The 19,381-nt window shown below is 47.6% G+C and overlaps 1 protein-coding gene across 4 annotated transcripts in view; it reads right to left on the reverse strand.

Moving 5' to 3' along the window:
- Positions 1-19,381, reverse strand: part of gli3 (GLI family zinc finger 3) — an 80,755-nt gene that overhangs the window by 40,063 nt on the left and 21,311 nt on the right. For all 4 annotated transcript variants that reach the window (XM_088282456.1, XM_088282458.1, XM_088282454.1 and 1 more), the window contains 2 exons: positions 18,381-18,555; positions 1,318-1,539 (listed from right to left, as the gene is read on the reverse strand). In XM_088282456.1, the coding sequence (XP_088138582.1) occupies positions 1,318-1,539; positions 18,381-18,513 (355 nt within the window). In that variant the 5' untranslated portion in view covers positions 18,514-18,555. The remainder of the gene's footprint in view (positions 1-1,317; positions 1,540-18,380; positions 18,556-19,381) is intronic.

Genomic DNA, 19,381 nt, shown 5'->3' on the forward strand with positions numbered 1-19,381 from the left:
TGCCCAAGAAAAGCGGCTAAGACCCAGGCATCACCGCGATTAGCTAATGCTAACAAAAGGGGCCATGTTTCCTTCGCGGCTCGTCTGTGTTGCGCTCAAGTGGGTGGAAAGCCCAAAAGTAAACAGCGGCTCAGGCCCGGGACCAGCGCACGTCTCGAGACAACGAGCCTTGTTCTTTTCGCCTCCTTGTTCTTCTTCTGCGGAAGCCGCCGCCAGGTGTGCGGAGGCTGCAGGTGTCGTCGCATTTAGCCGCATTACGCGCCACAAACCACACTAAGCCGATTTATGAGCTTCGCCGCGATTGTGTCGGGCCTCTCTAATCGCCAGCACACACCTGGGATGAATTTTAGGAGGCCAGAGCGCACGTGAGTGTGTTGCACGATAGAGCATAAGTTACATTAAAAAAAAAAAGTTGAAAAATAATTTTAGAACTCCCAATAATGTGTTTGAGTGACTTGTTTGCTCGCAATTTGGTCTATGAATTGGCTTTTTTCAGCACTTGAACTCAAATCAGATTGACTTTTCCGTGTGACCCTCAGCTACAGTGGCAAACCCCCAAAGCCCCCCCCCGCTTGCCACGAGTGCTTCAGTGGTCTCCAACCTTCCACAGGCACAAACAAGAAGTGGCAGAGTTGCTGAGTTGGGCCAGCATGGAATTGCCGCTAATGTCGCGGCGGTCACACCGCCACCAGCGCCGCCGCCTCCTTTTTCAAGCACGCTTCCCCTTGAGTAAATAGACTTACACTCGCCGGTCGGGGTCCGCTGGACTTTTCATTAGCAATCGGCCTCAAGCCCGTTCAGAGCCGATTGATGGCAAACCCAACAGGCAATTAGCCTCCTAATCAGACGCTTGCTAACCCAATCATCTCGCTGCCGTCCACCTTTGCCTCAGATTATCTCCACTATCTCACGGAGGGCTTACGCCGGCTTGTCAGGTCTCACAGTTGAAAGGTGGGAGGGAGGCGGGAGGAGGAAGGGGGGCGGGACGGGCGGGGTGGAGAGATGCGATTTGACTTTGGGCCGTTTGAAGTGTGAGTTGACGAGAGCGAGCTCGGCGCTCAGACAGGCCGGCCTAATGAGGGAATTAAGCAGGCGCGTTGGCCATACTAACGCCGCCTGCGCCCGCCATGCAAGGCGGGCCGTCAGGGACAGACGGGATTACCTCGCACAGCCGCGACTAAAACGCTCTCTCATTCTTTCGTTCACACACAATAATGAAAAAAATAAAAACACTTGAGAACGCTGAAAAAATACTCACTGGCACACCCTATTGGAGCGAGCCGGTACTGCTACGAACAACACTTAAAAGTTTCTTACGGTAGTGCGAGTCCAGGTAGCCGTTGCGGGGGTCCATGGCGAAGAGGGTCCCCCGGTATGGCAAGGCGTGTTCGGCCAGGTGGGGCAGCGCGCCGGGCAGCTCCTTCTTGAGCGGCGAGGGTCGCTCCTCGGTGGACGTGGACGGCTCTTCGGTCACGCCGCGCTCCGAGCTGAGGGCGTTGCGCCTTTCGCGGTGGTACGGCGGGCCCGAGCTCTCGTCCTCTGCCAAATGACCACAACGGGGCGTCGTTAGGGAAGACGTTGCAAATACGAGAACATTTCAGACTCCCACACATAGAGGGCGCCACAGCATCTGGAGATCAGCCATTCACAGTAAAATCATGTTTTGGGTTCCGTGTTCCGTGTTTGCAGGTTTTATGGAGAGTTAATTTTTATGTATGCTGTCGAGTGTAACTTTGCTTATGAAAAAATATTTACATTTTTCAATCGTAGCACTGGCACTGAAATGCTTTCTACACTTTGCCAGTCGTCCTCCCAACTATGAACAAAGACAATTAAAAAAAAAAAAAAAAAAAAGAAGTAGAGCGTCTCGGCAGTACTAGTCGTAACAGTCTTAGTGCAAAAAGAAAAGGCAGAAATATTTCACAGTGTAAAAGTTTAAGTCAGCCGCATTACAAAAATAATTTTGCACAATGTGGTTGACAGATTGTGATGTCATTTGTCCTTTTAGTCTTGTTGCTCGGACTGATTCCAGGTTATATATATTGAAAAAAATTCAATAAAATACATGGACTTTCCTCACCTGCAACCAGCTGAGGCTTTTTATCATCAGTGTAAACACACGCATGGGTTGAGCCACATGTGAGAGTTGTGGAGTTTACGGGCAAAAAGCGTTTTGAGGATTTCAGCTTCTTTTTTTTTTCTCTCCTTCATAATTCCCAGAGAGAGAGCAAGAGAGGCTTCCCGACCGCATTCCAAGCTGCCCATTAAACAGCGTCATGGGTTGTATCAAGCACCCGCCCTCCCTCCTCTCACCCCCCCCCCCTTTGGACTGTTCTTAAACTAAATCTCTCATCCGCTGTCTGACGGAGAAATTGGGAGGAGCAGGATATCTGGGGGGAAAGCTTCCTGGCACGCTGGCTAAAGAAGGGGATAAACGCCGAGTTGAGTTCAAGGGCTGAGCTCAGCCAAGAAAGACGCGACCTTTGACATGGGCTTTGACCTTTCACCTGGCATAGACACAAGAGGGGGACGAAGGGGGCGCAAAGTCAGTCAGCCACCCGAAAGGAGGATTAAGCGTTAAGACTCCTGCTGTGTTTGTTTCGTTGCTATACTAAGAATGTTTATGGGTCAAAATGACCCGCTTAATTACACGAAAGGACAAGAAAGTAATAAAAAAGGGGAAAGTCGTAAAAAAAAAAAAATGGAAATAGTTTTTTTTAAATGGGTTAACTTGACCCAACATGTCACAGAATGTTGCATGCTGATTTAGTGGCCGACTCTGATTCATGCTTGTCAAACAAATGTTAAAAAAAGAAAATTAATATTAATAATATTTTTTAAACAACCTTTTTAATTTTTTTTTTTTTTTACATCTTTCAACTGCAATGTTAAATATAACTGAACTGTAATTAGGTAGGGATTCCTTTACGTACCACCAGAGGGAGCCATACTTAAATCGTAACCGCTTTAACTGTTGTTGCGAGTGTTAGTTTAAACTTCGTAGCTTTGTAATGCGTCGGCAACGCCACTTCTCGGCGTTTTGCGGTGTTTTGGAAATCCTCCACTTGGGACCATTTTTCAAATGTTTGCATTTCCTGGGTGCAAAAAGCCTCTTAAGTGCGTCTCCACAGCAAAAATTGGCCGGAAGACATGCGCGCCCAACAGCCTTTTAACTGCTACATGGCTCCATTTATAAAACATCAGAAAAATAAGCTCATAAATATGTACTCCAGTCAGCTTGCGCGTTCTCACATGTCGACGTCAGACCAAGCGCGGGAAGCGGCGGATAAATTTTCTCTTTTTTTTTTTTTTCCCCCTCCTCCGAGCCCGCGTGGCGCTCGCGGCCTCCACTTTTTCCAGCCCGTGTCGGCGGCAGCGGCGGATGAACCCGATTCCCGAAATCCCTTTATGTTAATATTGCGCTTTGCAAGAGCCAGACCTATTAATCCAGCTTTAGAGCGTATAAATGCCATTATTCCCTTAATAAGATCACGGGCTGTGCAGTATGGGATTAAATGCTTATATCATAACTGACGCTGTCATTTCCTGCGGATGAGGGCGGCTCGCTCCTCTCTCAGCCTGTCAGTTCCGCGTTAAAGGATCCCGCCAATTTGCCGGCGTGCCTTGGCCGCCGCCGACCCGTCATGAAATAAGAGCGGGACCCGTGGGCTGCCGCGCCGCAGAGCTTCTCCACACCCCCCCTCCCTTTTTTTCAATCTCGCCTCCCTCACGTGGTTCTCTTAAGGTAACGTTCTTTAATCTGGCCTTGCTTTGTTGTTCTTAATTGGCTGCTCGGATTGCCGCCTCGCATTGCTTAACTGGGGCCGTTCTCAAACTTTTTTACACCACTGTCATTACCGACACTGAAACACGGAAGCGGATTGCGTCTAAGGCTGCCTACATATCGCAAGTTAATTCCGATGTTTTTGTCCATATGTGACTCATATCAGATTTTTTTTCCCTAAAAAAATTAACATTTGTGATTCTTCGCATAATAATCTTAAGCGCGGAACCTTCCGGCAACATTTACACTGAGCCAGTGCCGCCATTGGCCTCTATTTTGCCGCCGATACGACGGGGAAAACGGCGGCAAAGTCCAGGTTGGCTGGCGGGTGTGAAAGCGCTTTACGACTTCCCCCTCCCGGTGAGGTCAAGCGACTAATGGCTCAATCACAGCCGTGTCACACGTTCGCCGTTGCCGTGGCGAGCCCAAGGGGAGGGTGTCAATGTCACGTGTAGCACCTTGAGGGGCTTCATTACTGCGCCTTCGATGGTTAACCAAACACTCGGAGGCACAAAAGCTCAATTGACTCCCAGGTGCACGCCAGCCCAACAAGATGATGAAGAAGCTTTTTTTTCCCTTAAAATTTCAGAAGAAGTTTCCCTTGCTTAATTTTTTATTTGCCTCTTTTTTTTTCCATGGTTGCCGGATGCAGACCTTTACCAGATCGTGGATCCATTCAGACCAGCACAAATGCCGAAAAAAAAAAATACTAGAACTCTGTCCCCCCCCCCCCCCTCTCGCTCACTCTCTGTGGTGATTGAATTTCTTAACATCTTTTCAAAAAGCGCTTAAATGCCTGCAGGCGAGAGGAAGAAACAAGCTAATGGTGGATGGGGAGCACTGAACAAATTTCAGAGGCCTTTCCTGCTCGCGTTTGAGCTTGAAAGCGCGCTGGCGCCTTTCAACTGTTCAAAGTCCTCCTTCCTCCTGCAGTGTCACTGAAGGATTTGAAAAGAAGGTAATTGTGCTCGCTGCCGTCCTGATCAGAGCGCGCGCACCGCCTTTACTACTCCCTGCGCCACTAGAAAGGTACGCGGTGCTCCGTTGCGCCATTCTTCCCCAAGCCCCTTTTAGCGTAGCTGCGCGCTCGCTCCTTTCAACCTCTGCGAGCCGCTCATTAAAGCCTCGGAAATCGCAAATGCCGCCTTCTTGTCCGTGTCACTATTGTCTAAACGGGTCGCAAACGTTCAGGAGGAAAGCAAGAGTGGATGCGATGATTGTTCATTATGATCTGCGACTTTCCTGCGGAAGCATGTTGCTGCCACAGCAGAAAAAAAAAATACAAATCTGTATTACATTATGATCATTCATGTACTAGATTTAACTAGTGAGCGATATTTAAAACATATTTAAACTTATTCAAGCACACTTTTGCCTGCTCTCACCCTCTCTGTGTCACCATTCTGCAAATAAAGAGGCAAGGCATGCTTGCTTCAAGCTGTTGGTCCATAAAACCAAAAATAATCAATCATTGCATATTTAAATGCTAACATACGTAAAATGCCATAGATGGGCTAATGTTGATGTTTTTGGGTTTTTTTCTGTCCCACTCGGCGTCTGCACAGCACCGGTTTGTTGCGCTGCAATGTGGAACGACAATGAAGGTGCCCAACTCTAAATTTGGACTTGACTATGTGAAAAAAAAATATTTTGATATGCCCAAAATGTTAGAAAAAATGTCAGTCCACAATATAGTGTTTCGATGAATGTAGTGGCACCCCAACAATTCCGAGAAACCTTCGAAACGCCCCCCCGCCCGCCGAAGGCAGAGGTTAAAAAACAAGGACTGCTCCTTCCTCCACATGCTAATCCGGCTTTCACTCTCAAGCATCTGATTTGCCCTCCGGCCTCAAGTCTTGTCAGTCTCCCAGGCCGGGACGTGCGCGTTTCAGGGGGTGCACAAAGGCCCACAAAAAAAAAAAAAAAAAGAAAAAACCCTGCCGCCCCCCCCCCCCCCCTTCCTCAACTCTCGTCCAACCCCCAACCAGCGTCTTTTGTGAAGCCCGAACATCAGAAGAGGTGTTGTTGTACCTCTGAGCCAAAGCCAGAGAGAAGCGGCGCTCCACCTTGGGCGTCTCAAAGAAGTGCTTGTCAATGGCACAAACACGTTTTGGCTGCACATGGAGGAGACATGAAGCGAAATCGCACAAGCACTTCGTCTTCAAAGCTCCTCTCCTCCTGTGCAATAATCTCTTGCTCCCCTCTACCCCCCCCCCCCCCTCCTCCTCGTCTTTCTCTTGCAAATCGACTCCCGGGAAAGACAGGAGACTCCCCCCAATTAACAATGAGCAGGAGGGAGGGGACAAGGAGAAAATTCCAGCAGCTGGCTGCAGTTTAATAAGCGCACCTCTCCAAGCCGCTTAGGCTTATGCACCTGATTCGCCGCAATAGGCGCGGAGGAATCGGCGCTGATTAACGGCCGGCCTGGAAGACTCGGCGGAGAAATTCGGCCGAGCCCGACGCAACCACAGCGAGCGGGATTAAGACGACAGGGCCACGTTCCCATCCCGCCGACAGGTGACTTCACTTCCTGTAAGCGCGTGACTTACGAGGCGAGTCGACATCACGCTCAGGACCAAGCGGCCTTTTAGAGGCTTAGCTTAGTTTTGCTTACTTAGCTCAGTTCAGATACTTAAACGTGACGCCTCCTCCCCCATGAATGCAAGTCAAAAGCAACCTGGAAAATTAAAAGATGTTAAAAAAATATATATGTACACATTATTCCCTGTAAAATGAACATAAGAATATAAACAATTAAAACAGGATAATTAAAAAAAAAAGAAAATTGTTCATTATTAATTGTTCGTTAAAAAAAGAAAACTATAAAATGTAGAATAAAAAACATGTCTAATAAAAATAAAACGAAAAGATTTAATGAAAGAAATCTAAACAAAATATTTAAAATTAAAAATACAAATGTGAAAACTGTAAACATTTGTTTGTAAATTACAAACATAATTAAAAAAATATATAAATAAAAAATAAATATATATAACAATGTAAACATACATGAAAATAAATATTTTGTTTAGACATGAAAAATGGAAAAAAATTCCAAACATTGAAGACTCGAAATTGTCTTTGTTAGTCAATGTGAATGCTGTTGCTTGACGACCTCACTCGAGAAAAAAAACAAAAAAAAAGTTTGCTCTCAATGAGGTTTTCCCCACCAGTATATCGCCCACTAAACTTGTGCGTCGCCTCAATGTAACCTCTGTTCCTAATAAATTCTGCGCATAGGCGAGCATTGTGGAGTCCGATTCAACTGTCAGCAGGTACGAGGCTCCCACTCCTGGTTAGCAGTCGGCAGCTGATTTCACACCCCACAAATGCCCACTTCAATATTCATCCAGGCAAATTCAACAACTCCCACATCTCAATTTGGCTCCCAGCAGCCCGTTCACCAACCACCCCCCCCCCCCACCCCCCAGCTACGCCAACCGCCGCCCTCTTTCTCTATGCCGCCGGGGGTCTGCAGGGACGCCCCCCACCCCGGCCCCCAGGAGCTCAGCCTCTCGCAGTCCCGGCCGCGGGGAGGGGCAAATCAAAGCCTGCCCGGCTCCTTCCATCTTGCTGGCGCTCACCTCAAATCAGGCTCACAGCGGGATTGTGTCATGCCAAGACTCCGCCGGCGCCCTCGGCCTCCCCCTTGTTCGCCCATCAGGGGCGCGGCGGCTCGAAACCCCACCAGCATGTCATCAGGCCCACATTGTGATGGAGCAATGAGCATTGGGCCGCTCCAGCTAAAAAGCGCTCACTCTAAAATGCACATTGATGCCCTTTTTTTCTTTTTTTTTTGACCGGGGCATAGTTACGCAGCTTTTAAGACTTACTACACCTTGGCCCACATTCTTAGCAGAATCAAACACCAAGTGATGCATTTGATGGCAGCTTCAAAGTCCAGGATTCCATTAGGCGCTCCCGGCCAATCGTTTTTCGACAGTCAACGACGGGCCGTAACGTTTTGCGTACTTCAAACTGTCCGCTGTGACAATGCGACGTGATTGCGCGCCCGTGTAACTTCACGTCGACGCAATGTGACTTTCAAATTCATCCTCGCAGGGCCAGAGCGTTGGCACTCAATGAAGTTGTTTTTTTTGGAGGGGGCGGGGCGTCTCCGATTGGTTCTTTCCAGTAAAACGTTTCACAGCCAACTTGGAACGCAAAACACGAGTGTCGCAATCGGCACACATCACAACGTTGAATAACGACAGTATGACCAATTTGATTTCCATGTTTTCTATAATTGCGGTGGTATTAAGAGGTGGAGCCATTCGGGTAAGTCCCGACTGACGGCTCTGGACCAAATGTTCAGCCGTGGAGCCACATTGTCATATGTATTTCATTTTTTTTCAATATGTTTTTGACACACGGCTCCTTAGTTCCAACACATTATAAATGTCCAATCGTGATCAAAGTAAGGTCAGGAAATGAGTAGCAGGTGTGGGAACTGACAGAACTGATTTTTTTTTTTTTTGGCCATCTAATCTTGTTGAAGTGTGGAATGACTGAGAAATTCTGAAAATACGTTCAAATACTGACGTTTTGGATTTGGAATTTATTCATAAATGTAATCATAATTTGGACTTTCCTTTGTACTCCAAGAACACGTGACTTTTTTTCTCAGAGGTTTCTCAATATTTTCTACAAGCTAAAACGTATGCTAGAAAGTAAAGCGTGGAGAGTCTCTGTCGCCAACTGTCAATGATCAAATATTCCTAATCGTGCCATGTTTTTGTGGTTAAATAAAATAAATAAATACATAGAGTACAGTATATTGGATGTGGCGACTCAAAAGCCTACAGTGATGCAGTAAATATGCGGTGACGATTCGATTGGTGAAGCGTCGAGAATGACATTTTTTTGGGCAATTATCCAATCGTTCGCAAGGCCCGAGATGACGTTCGCCAAAGGGCACCTTGGCCCGCATTCTTGGCGGCGTCAGACTCCAAAAAATGCATTTGAACGCAGCTTGAAAGACAGAAATTCTATTTAACGCTCCCGCCCAATCGGATTACGAAACGTATCAGCGTAGCTTCAGACGCTGACGAGTCGGCGACGATGGGCCGTAACCTGTTCCGTACTTCCAACTGTCCTCTGGAACAATTCGACACGAGGGCCCCCGAATTAGCACAATGCTTCGTTGATTTGGGGCGGCTTGATCTGGGCACGCTTCCCAGCACACCAGCAGTGGGCCAGTTTCCACCGGGGCCCGAACGGCAGAATCGGACTTCTGCCACACACGCGCGAGCGAGAGCGAGCCGGACCGGTCTGTGGCACTCCGATTAGCACGGGCTCGCCAAGAGAAATGGAAGCGTGGCCAAAGCAAAGAAGTGGCGAGCCAACAGTTGGGATCCAGTAGAGAGGAGGGAAAAGAAATGATGACGGAAATCCAAAAACGCCACTGTGCACGTTGCGTTCAAGCGTCAGTTCATTGCACTTCATTCAAGTGCTTTAAGAGCTCGTGTTGCACTTAAGTGTCCGAAAAGCATTGTGGAGAACGAGGCCTGTTGCTTCAAAACAACTTTTTTGTAGCAATTGGGAAGCACAAAAAAAAGTTTAAAACATTTCACTCTTTTGGATGAGAGACCTGGAAAAAAAAATGAAACCATTCACGAGCAAAAAATGGATCTTTGACGTCTTTATCCGTCAATGGTAGTTAATGAGTGAAGTGGACTGTGAAATGAGACAAGACTAAAAAATGAAAAAAAAATTCCAAAAACGAGAAAGAAGAATGCAAACTCCCACTTTTTCGGTATGCGGAGGCCTAATGGAGACGCGTGCGTAGAGTAGCCAAGTCGATGACGGCGGGAGGCGTTGGCTTAATGAGGCACCTGCCCGCCAGCCGTTGACAAGCATGTTACCGCCTAACGAAGGCTAGCGGGCTAATTTAACTTTTGACATTTGATAGCTAAGGAATGAGGGGGGATCAGCCATTTATCTGGAACAGGATTACCCCACACCCCCTCGCCTCGCCTGCTTCCCCTGCATCCTGCCCCTCACACACACACACACACACACACACACATAAGCCCCCCCGCAAAAAAAAAAAACTCTCTGAGTCAAGCCCGGATTCATTAATTTTCCTAGCGCTAAGCACTTTATCAATGACTGGCGCTACTCCGCCGTGGTCTCCCTGCGCCTTCCCGCCGTCCGTCGTGCACTCGCAACTGCGACCCATGCAGAAAGTGGGACATCGCCGACACAGTTTGGAAACAGTCGTGGTAGCATCGGCGGCGTAAAGGACGGAAAAATAACGGCCATTGCTGTTCTTGGCCTTTCAAACAAACACTCGGGAACCGTTTTGAATTGCCAAACAAAAGTCACAATCTGTCTCATTTAAGCGTAGCGCTACGTATGACATCACTAGCACACACTTGGAAGCGAACGGAAGCAATGATCGCACAGACTCGGCATGTTGGCATCCGAAGCCAGAACACGTTGGAAACACGCACATACTGTCCAGTCGGGAGAGCAGCGCGGCTGCGATCGCTCAGACGAGGTGCGAGGAGCTAATTTGCATGGCTAACGGCGCGTTAGTCTCAGTCCAACGCTCGCTGAAGGCCGAGCGTCTCCATTACGCGTCGGACGAGGGGCTGCGCGTGAGTGTGACAAATTCGGGTGAACGGAATGGCACAGTCGGGCCTTTCATGCCGCAGCTGGCAACACTCACGCTGTCGAGCACATCGCGTTTTTTTTTTTTTTTTTTAAACCACCAAGCATGGCAATCACAATTCCAAACGGCAAGCCAGGTGCCGTAAAAGGACCACGCTAACAAACCGGGCAACCACAACGAGGAGCTGTTCTGGACACGCACCGCCTCACGACAGGCTAATCGCAACGAGGTTTGGGCTTAACGGCTCAACACGTGATTTGGAATAACGTTCGATCATTTTGCAAAAGCTCGGAGGCGCCGGTGCGCCTCACAAGGATTCTTTTATGAGCTTGTCAAGCATTGTTTGCTTTCCAATTTGCAAAACATCATTACAACGTCAGCAAAAATACAGGTACGACAGAGACCATCGTCGGCCCAAGAGAAAAACTTAAAGTGAACTCCAAGTCATCTTGGGGCCACGGTGCGGAAAAACGGTTGCTGGTTGCAGTGGTGGAGTCCAAACATAGCAGCTCCGCTTCATGGTCGTTCACTTAAAATGTCATCTGTGGCTTTTCTGCAACACACCGCACTCCGACACCCGCTCCACTTTAATGACCTGTCCTGTCCTGTCCTGATGCTCGCATTACCTCGCGCCTCCGTTTTTCTAATCTGGGCATGACTTCACCATTAATCCCACATCCCACATAAATATTGACTTGAGCCGCATATCTGCCGTCCGTACTGGATTGGAGGGAAAGTGGCGTTTAAAGTGATCACCGTAAGCTCAAGGCTACTTTAGGATTTAAGTGTGGGGTGGTGTTCTCCCACCCCCCGCCCCCGTCTCCTTCCCAACCTTCACTAATCTCTAGTCACTCGTGACGGTCTCCTCCATATCCTACATTTTACTGTCCCCCCCCACCCCAACTCTTTTCATTTCCTGACTGCATGCACCGCCCCCTTTTCATCCATTGTAAACCACCTCCAAACCCCCGTCTTCGTGAACTCTATGGGGGGACTCGCGCAGACCCACGCAGAGCTGTCCCAGAGCCAAACCCAGAAACAAAGAACCCACAGAGAGGCCCAGACATAATATGGAGCGCCTCTGACAGCACTCGAAGATGAAGTCATGAGGTCACCCAATAGTTAATAATAATGCCCCTAACACTAGCACCATCAATACCGCCATTTACCGCCGGAGAAAAATGAGCGCCGACACGCATGTGTGAGTGCCGGTGGTGTGCAACAAGTGTGGACGGATAAAAAGCTTTTAAAAACGTAATCAGATACTCCAGCGGGCTCTTTGTGGATACCAGTGGAGGGAAAACAAAACTTTTGGCTTTGCTCCAACCAAGTTGAAGTCCACCCCCACCCTTTTCCTTATTAGTTTGTCAGACCAGAGACACACCCGGGCGGTAATGGAGCTGTCGCAGTCCGGTCCGCCCTCTGGACATCGGCGTGGGCGACCAGCTTCAGGTGAGCTTGAAGAGGGTGAAGACAAGAATGTCTCAAAGTGGTTCAGGGTGTTTTCAACTGTGATTCTTCATAAATAAACTGAACGCAGTGTTTTGTCCTTGGAACTTTTCAGTCGGAAGGAACTCCAGTGAAGAGAGAACTTCATCCATTTAGGATTGCCGAATTCAAACAAGAATTTGACACAGATCGCCTTCTGTGATGTGAAATCGGTTCACTTCAAATCCACTTTACTTAACCGGCGCAATGTGAACACAAAGCGGTTCTGCACCTCTTCATTTCTATGTTGTCCTGATCTGAAGTGTACAGTCACCAGAAAGAGAGCTAGGACCCCTTTTGAACCAAATTGCAGGAGACATTCTGATCCACTTTAGTGGTTTGTACTTGAAAACGTAACGTGTTTTCATCAGAACAGTAATGGATGGGAAAGCGAACGAGGATCTATTTCAAATGGCCTCTTAAATACGACCAAACATTGAAGCAAAAGAATAAATACTTTCTTACCCTTCAGTTCTAATTGGGTCTGATCTCAATTCAATCTTGTGAACTTGGGAGCACTTTACCTCTAAACCGATGCAGATGTGAAGCGATTCCAACCTTGAGACCCTTTTCACAGCACTCAGATTTCTTTTGGCGTGTCGGATTGGCCCGGATTAAAGGACCAAATGTGAAAACATCCTGACTTCAGTTTAATATGCAGTCTTCACATATGACCCAAAAGTTTGTCTAGATTGCGAAAAAGAACGGAGTGTGAAAAGAACCTCACAGAATCCTTGCAGGTGGGAGAGTGCATTCATTGTTGTCACAAAATGGAGTGGGCCTCTTAAGATGCCTTGACAGAATGAAGGAGTGGGAAGAGAGCGGCAGGGGTGGTTGGTGAAAGACAGCTATGCAATTGCTTCACATTAGAAGGGCTCGCTCAAGTTCACGTTGCACCACCGCTACACACATTTGTTTCCTTGGCAAACGCCGTCCGCGCAACACATCTGAGTTCAATTCTCTGCATGCCCTCTCCTTCGGAAAATCAATTCCTCTCAGAGCGGGGCAAAGGGATTACACCGTCCCTCCCCGGATCCAACCCGACAAATGGTTCTTATCAGCTGACAGCCCCCTATTCCAGTTCCTCATCTCCGTTTTTCCCCAACACACCAGTGTGGATGTGATCCCGGGCTCGCTCTGCCAATAGTGGCAACTCTTTTCACACTCCAAACCTGAGCTATTTACGAGAGCCCAGGGAGGAGCAAGGGTGGGAAGACGAGAGAGCGCTGAGCAGAGCGCAGAGAGCGCCGCTGCCTCTCCGCCGTGCCTGCTTCCAATCAATCGTCAAGGAATCACTGCCATGCTTTTTGGCCTTTGATCCGAGCTCCTCTTTCGAGAGAAAGAGAGATCTGCTTGGTGGGGAGGCGGGAGAAGGGTGAGACTCCAGGCCCAAGGGGGAGTGGAGGTCAGGGGGGAGAGATTAAGGGGATGCGGGGGCCTCTTGTTCAAGCAAACCTGAAAGCTTGAGTTGATCAAGTTTGTCAGAGGCTGAGACACAAGCTTCTGCCATTAGAATACCGACAGTAGCACCCGAAGACTTTTGTGAAAAGTTATTTAATGGGAGGTCTCAGCCAAGGAGGTAAAGTTGGTGCAAGTTTTTTAGGACTAAAGACAAACTACACAACAAATGTCCAAACTTTGTGCAGGATGGTACAAGGAAGAATCCAAGAGACTGTTTTGCAGATGAAGGTAAAGTTACTCATAAGTTACTGAAAGTCTTCCGATAAGGGTCTAAGATTTTCTCACGGAATTACAAGCATAAATGAAAACTAACATTTACAAAAGCCGCATCTGGCGTATTTTCTTGGCCGAGATCTGCAATCTACCAATTGCCATTCAACTTGTGTCTGCTTAGCCTTTTCGTCCAACTAAAATCCACAAGTAATTCCCCAGCCAGACTTGAACCTTTAACTAATTATATGTTCTCACCACATGATGATGTGTGTCAAGGAAGCATTTAAAAGCCAAAACTGGAAAACGTTTTTGTCATCGCACATTTTCTTATGATCAACACCAGATGCGGCGTGCAAAAGCCATTCGACGCGAATGTCCATCACGGCTTGAATAGAAACGCCAGTCCTGTTAGGCCAGGGCCACGCATTGCCACCATGACTTTAGCAAAGGCCCGAGAGCCGGCGAGCATAACAGAGCGCCAGGGAAGGAACGCACCATAATAAATCCTCCTGGCAGGCTCGGGACGCTCCTGCTTTTGTTCCTACTGGCAGGGGGGAGGCCACCGATGCCTGACAACAAATAGAAAAAAAGTACAAGCATAATCAACTACTGTTTCGCCACTTTATGGGTTTATGGGGCCCCTGCACCTCCCACCCTCGGAGGAATGAGATCTGGCATTGGTGTAGCAGTGTTGGGATGTTGCTTGGCTAACCCCAACACTAACCCCATTACATCATATCCCTTGGGACGGGCTCATTATCTTTTTTTTTTCCTTCCTTGTGGCGGTGATGGTCTGGGGACTTTTGTGTGACCCCCGGTGACCACCAGTTGGGCCTCGTGTGACTATAAACCATCTGCCAAAACTACCAATTTACCTTGTCTGCAGTCACTTTTCTTCAGCAAAGAGTTCTCTGATTGTCTAAACTGTGACAGGCTAGAATTCCGAGGTCCAAAGTTACTAACTCCGCCATTCCCGAGTCCCGCCATGGCTAGGAACATTTCTGGCCACACCATCCCGACTCCTGAGGCCATTGAAGCAATCGTGCATCACCCGGCGGCGCTGCGGACGGAAGTCTGCCAGATGAGCGAGTCTAAGGCCGGACTGGAAGGCTCATGTTCCCCTTCGCCCCGAGTAGCAGAGAGCCGAAGATAATCCTGCGCCTCAGGCCCCAGCGAGGTGGCACTGCCAAAGCCCGTCCCCCTGCTGCTGCAGGAAATTGCCTTCAGTCCAGACGTCCGTGAAAGGAGTGTGACTGACTGATTAAAGCAAAGCACGCCCACAGTTTGCGTGTCGACAGGTAAGGAAAAATATTCCTGGATTTTTATGTATTATTTATGCAACAAGCAGCGGCTTTATTGAACACAAATACAGAGTTTTGCTGTGAGGGGTTTGTGTGTCATCCCCAAAACGCCTCCCCTATTGTGCTGTTTGACCCCCGGGCCAGGCAGTACTCCCTGGAGGTCTTTTATCCCTCCATCAGTCCTCTCTCATTAGCCGTACAGACCAAGAACTCTGAGCAAAGCAACATGAAGGGGGCCCTTGCTTCCTCCTCTGGACCCCCCCTCCCCCCCAAACGCACTCATATACAGAAAGAAGGAATCCCCCTCTGAGTGGTTCCGAAGCACAGATCACTCGCATACTTTTTTTATTCTTGAACAACTAAAGAGGAGATTTTTCATCCCTTTGGTGGCGACACGAGGCGGGAGGAGGAGAAGGAGGAGACGGGGCAGAACACGGTGGAGAAACAGTTGATTATGAGTCCCATCAAGTGATCAATGATTTCATTAACAAGACGGATCACGCAGCTGTCATAGTGCTGACACGGGCTGAGGGATGATCCGCTCCCAAAGCTCCATTTTCCCCCCCGATTCGCAGTTCTCCCGCCCTGCCGGCCAAAACAGACGGAGAGTGGTGTTGGGGGGAGGTTAAAAATCGGAATGAAGCGTGCTTTTGACGGACGGTGGGGGCGGTCACGGGGGAGATGGAGGAAACCGTGAGGTAGGGGGTGAAAGAGGGAAGGAAGAAAAGTGGAAATCCATTTTGAAACCCATTTTCAATTAGGGGTCCACAAGCTGTTATCACAGGTGTCCCAGAATGGCGGCCCGTAAGTGAAAATGTCTCCTATCCGTTTGTGAAATGAAACCTTATCTGGGCGGCACAAAGATGGCGGGGGACAGCGTATCTGTAAATTACTTTCCATCCGTGCTGTTAACGGGAACTTTATTTCTGTCAGATGACACCCCCCTCGCCACCGCCACCCCCTCTATTTACTGTTGATCATTTAAATGGCTGCCTAAAAAGACGGCCTCCCTCGACCCCTCCAGACCGCCGTCCTTCCCCCTCTTGCCACTCTTCACCTGTCAGATTTTCTTCCCTTGAAAGCGTTCTTTTTTGGCTCTCGGAATTCTCTGGCCAAACCCTTCGTTGTCCTTATTTGAACTGCTAAAAATCCCGTCGTCAATTACACAACTTTTACAACATCTTTCACACGCCTCTCATGCTCCCACCCCGACTCACCGCCACACTTTTTCCTAAATATGCCATTTTGTAAAACCATCCCGTCAATAGTGATGATTTTTTTTTTAACCCAACAAAAGAATTAGAGGACTTTGTGGTCCACCTGCCCGTTGAATGACGAAAGTAGGGGGTGGGTGTGAGGGGGCTCCGCTGAACCCCCCTCCAATCAGGACATTGTCATGGCACAGTCGGCTCTTTTGAGTTGTCAGGCAAGAAAAAGGGGATTGAGGAAGAGGAGGGGGGTGCGCTGGTGCGTGAGTTTGACGCAGATACGGCACACAGGATGAAGCCACCTTTTAGTTGCACACCACATCACAACAAGCGGGTGCCTGCGTGAAACTTCCAACGGGGGCATGGCGACGGGGAACTTTGTGAAATATCCCATCGGCAGACTTAAAACTATTCCACTATCATTTGAATCTCGGGCCCACGGGGGGTTTCTGCGGACTCGGGATCCGGGTCTTCTTCCGGAACCCGCCTAAGAGACTGCTCGGCAGCTGCTCACAATTACTTTTTTGTTTGGAATGGGGATGCAGGCGGTGGGGGTTAAAGTTGGGTGTAGTGTTACACCTGATAAGAGGTTATGAGTTCTGGTGGAGGGGAATGTGGCGTAATTATAACCGGCGAAAGAATGTTAGCTGCCTTCGGATTCCAAGACAGCGATTCGGGGAGTGGTGGTCTTAAACTTCCGGTTCGGTGACTTTGAAGCTTACCTTCGCCGTGTGAGTAGATGTGACATATATTCACCCGTGACGTTCATGCGGAACATAACAAAGCAGGATAGTTCCACCTTTGAGTCCGTTTTCACACACGCTAAGAGAAGTCTTGCGTTTTAAACTTCACATCCATTTCCGCTATTCAATTTCACACAGATGCCGTCCCATCTCTGATCCCAACTCCAAAGCTGAGAAATTGGTCGTGAATCACCTTTCGCACAATATTTAATAACTGTACCTTTGACACAGAATGATGAAACACCCGGCAAGTGCAAAGAGGACTTAAATACAATACAGGTGCAGGACCGCAACGAATCGTGGTCTTTCTAATCTGGCTCGCAGCCGGTAATCTTGCGTCTACCTCCAGCAGTTTTCCAAACAGTCATTACATCAGCAAGAAAAATTCACAATTATAGAGCCAAATTATATCCCCGCTTTTTCCACAGCCCCCCTTCAGCGGGCCCCTTAATTAATAAAACTGCATCGGCCATCTGGCAATGACTTTTCCCAGGATGCTTGGGGATGTTCAGTATTACTTTACCCACTTCCTGTGATAACTCCCATATGGAGGATGAATGTCGCCACCACATATTTACCCTATACACGGGACACTTGGGATTATCTGGGTTGACAGAAGCCTCCGCTAGGGCCGTCCACCGCCAAACCCTCAAAACCAGTCCAAAATCCTCTCGTTACTAATGAGCGCAGCTGCGGCTTAAAGGCCGGCAGCAATAATCTCAACTCTGGTTTTGTTATGTCTTTATATATATATATATATATATATACACCTCATTTTGGCATCCAGATGACTCCAGGCGTAACGAGCAGTAAGGTACCCGGCATTCATAAGAGCATAAATTGAAGGCACTGCTATGTAAACAAGTTGAGCGACAGTGTTATATACGGCATGACTCAGAGCAAAGCATGGGAAAAAGGGGGTAAAGCAAACAGTCGCATGTTTAAATGCAGCTTTTGGGAGTTGCTCAGAAATGATATCATCGCGGTTAGAAAAACAAGCAACAGGTCATGGACATCTGCACTTAAATGTGATGAGTGATTAGCTTATGTGGCCGCGACATTTCAATCTGTGACACCAAAAAAAAATAAAAGTCGACAGGACACGACATCACTTAGAAAAATCTTGAAATGAAGTCAGAGAGAAATTTGCAATGGCTGATTTATTTATTTTTATTTTTTTTGCTTTTGCAGGTTAGCAGATATTTGGATGGTGTAAGGCTCCAGTAGCCTAGCCAACTACTTAGTTAACTCACCAAAAGTAACTGGTTAACTGGCTGAATAACCAGCTACCAAACCACTACATTTATTATTTTTTTTTGTCAACTTTCCTTTTTTGCACAACTGTTCCATACCATCTGCCTCCCTCGCTACCGTCCCTCCTCCCTCAATAACTAGTAAATTGTTCCGAGAACATAATATAGCTAATTAATACGTTCATAAACGGCTCTCTCTTTTTGCCTCAACTCAATAAAGAGTTAAGTAGATAATTCGATACAACAAGGACAAAAGTCTAGGAATCGGTTACATAATGAGATGACGTTGGCGTCCTCGGAGAGTGTGTCGTACCGTTGGACGTTGTGCTGGAGGCCACGGCCTTCTCGCTGATGTCATTGCGAGCCGACGAGCCCTTGGTCGCCACGATGGACTCCACCCTCTTCTTCTTCTCAGCTGCAGAATTGGCCTGGGACTGGGTTTCCATGGCGAATGCTCATTCCTCAGCACAGCATGGAGACGGATTTAACTGAGGGGGGAGGTGATGACAACGTTTTAATACAATCTTTTTCGTTTAGAACTCAGGAAATCAGTTTTCACAACTGTGCAGAGGGCCAAAATCATGAGAAAAAAAACAATTGCCTTGTCGTATTGTCATGTCAACTGTACTATTCACGCCATAGTGACTCAAAAACTCCTGAATCCAAAAATTCAATCTCAACCCTAAACTATTTAGCCACCTACTGCATCAAGGTACAGTACGTACCTATTAAACTAGCTAATTGACAATCAAGGCAATTAATCAGAATTGAGATCGTAGTGTAAAGGAAGCCATTTAATAAGCTACTTAGCTGACAAACTAATGTGCTAACTAACGAACTAAATGAAAAAACTAAAACAAAAAACAAACCAAATAATACATTCATAACTTAAAATCTTTTAATTTTCTGCTCAACAGACATTTCGAAATTATTTCGGCAGTTATAGCATCCAGCTACGTAGCTAGCAAACTAGCTAACCGGCTACGCGCAAAGTAATAAATAAGAATCCAAACATAAAATAGCATCAAGGAAAGTGTTGAATACGGAGTTGCTCGGCTCCGTTCCTTTCCGGCTATCTAAAATCTAAAGTTATTTAGAAGTATGTCACCTAAAACTTCTGACTTAGTGCCAAGAAAAAAAACAAGTCACAAACACAACAAGACCAGATCTGGGATCTGACAAACAAAGTAAAAGCGAGTGCAGATAGTCATGCTCGTGTTAGGCAGTGAGGAGAAACCTTAAGGGTATATACCGGAGAACAAGTATGAAAAAAAAAAAAAAAGCGGTCCTGGAAAAACAAGAATTGTTTGAAGG

Source organism: Idiotropiscis lumnitzeri, chromosome 19 (genome assembly GCF_059441095.1).
Source record: "Idiotropiscis lumnitzeri isolate Australia: NSW breed Sydney's pygmy pipehorse chromosome 19, RoL_Ilum_1.0, whole genome shotgun sequence".
Lineage (NCBI taxonomy): Eukaryota > Metazoa > Chordata > Actinopteri > Syngnathiformes > Syngnathidae > Idiotropiscis > Idiotropiscis lumnitzeri.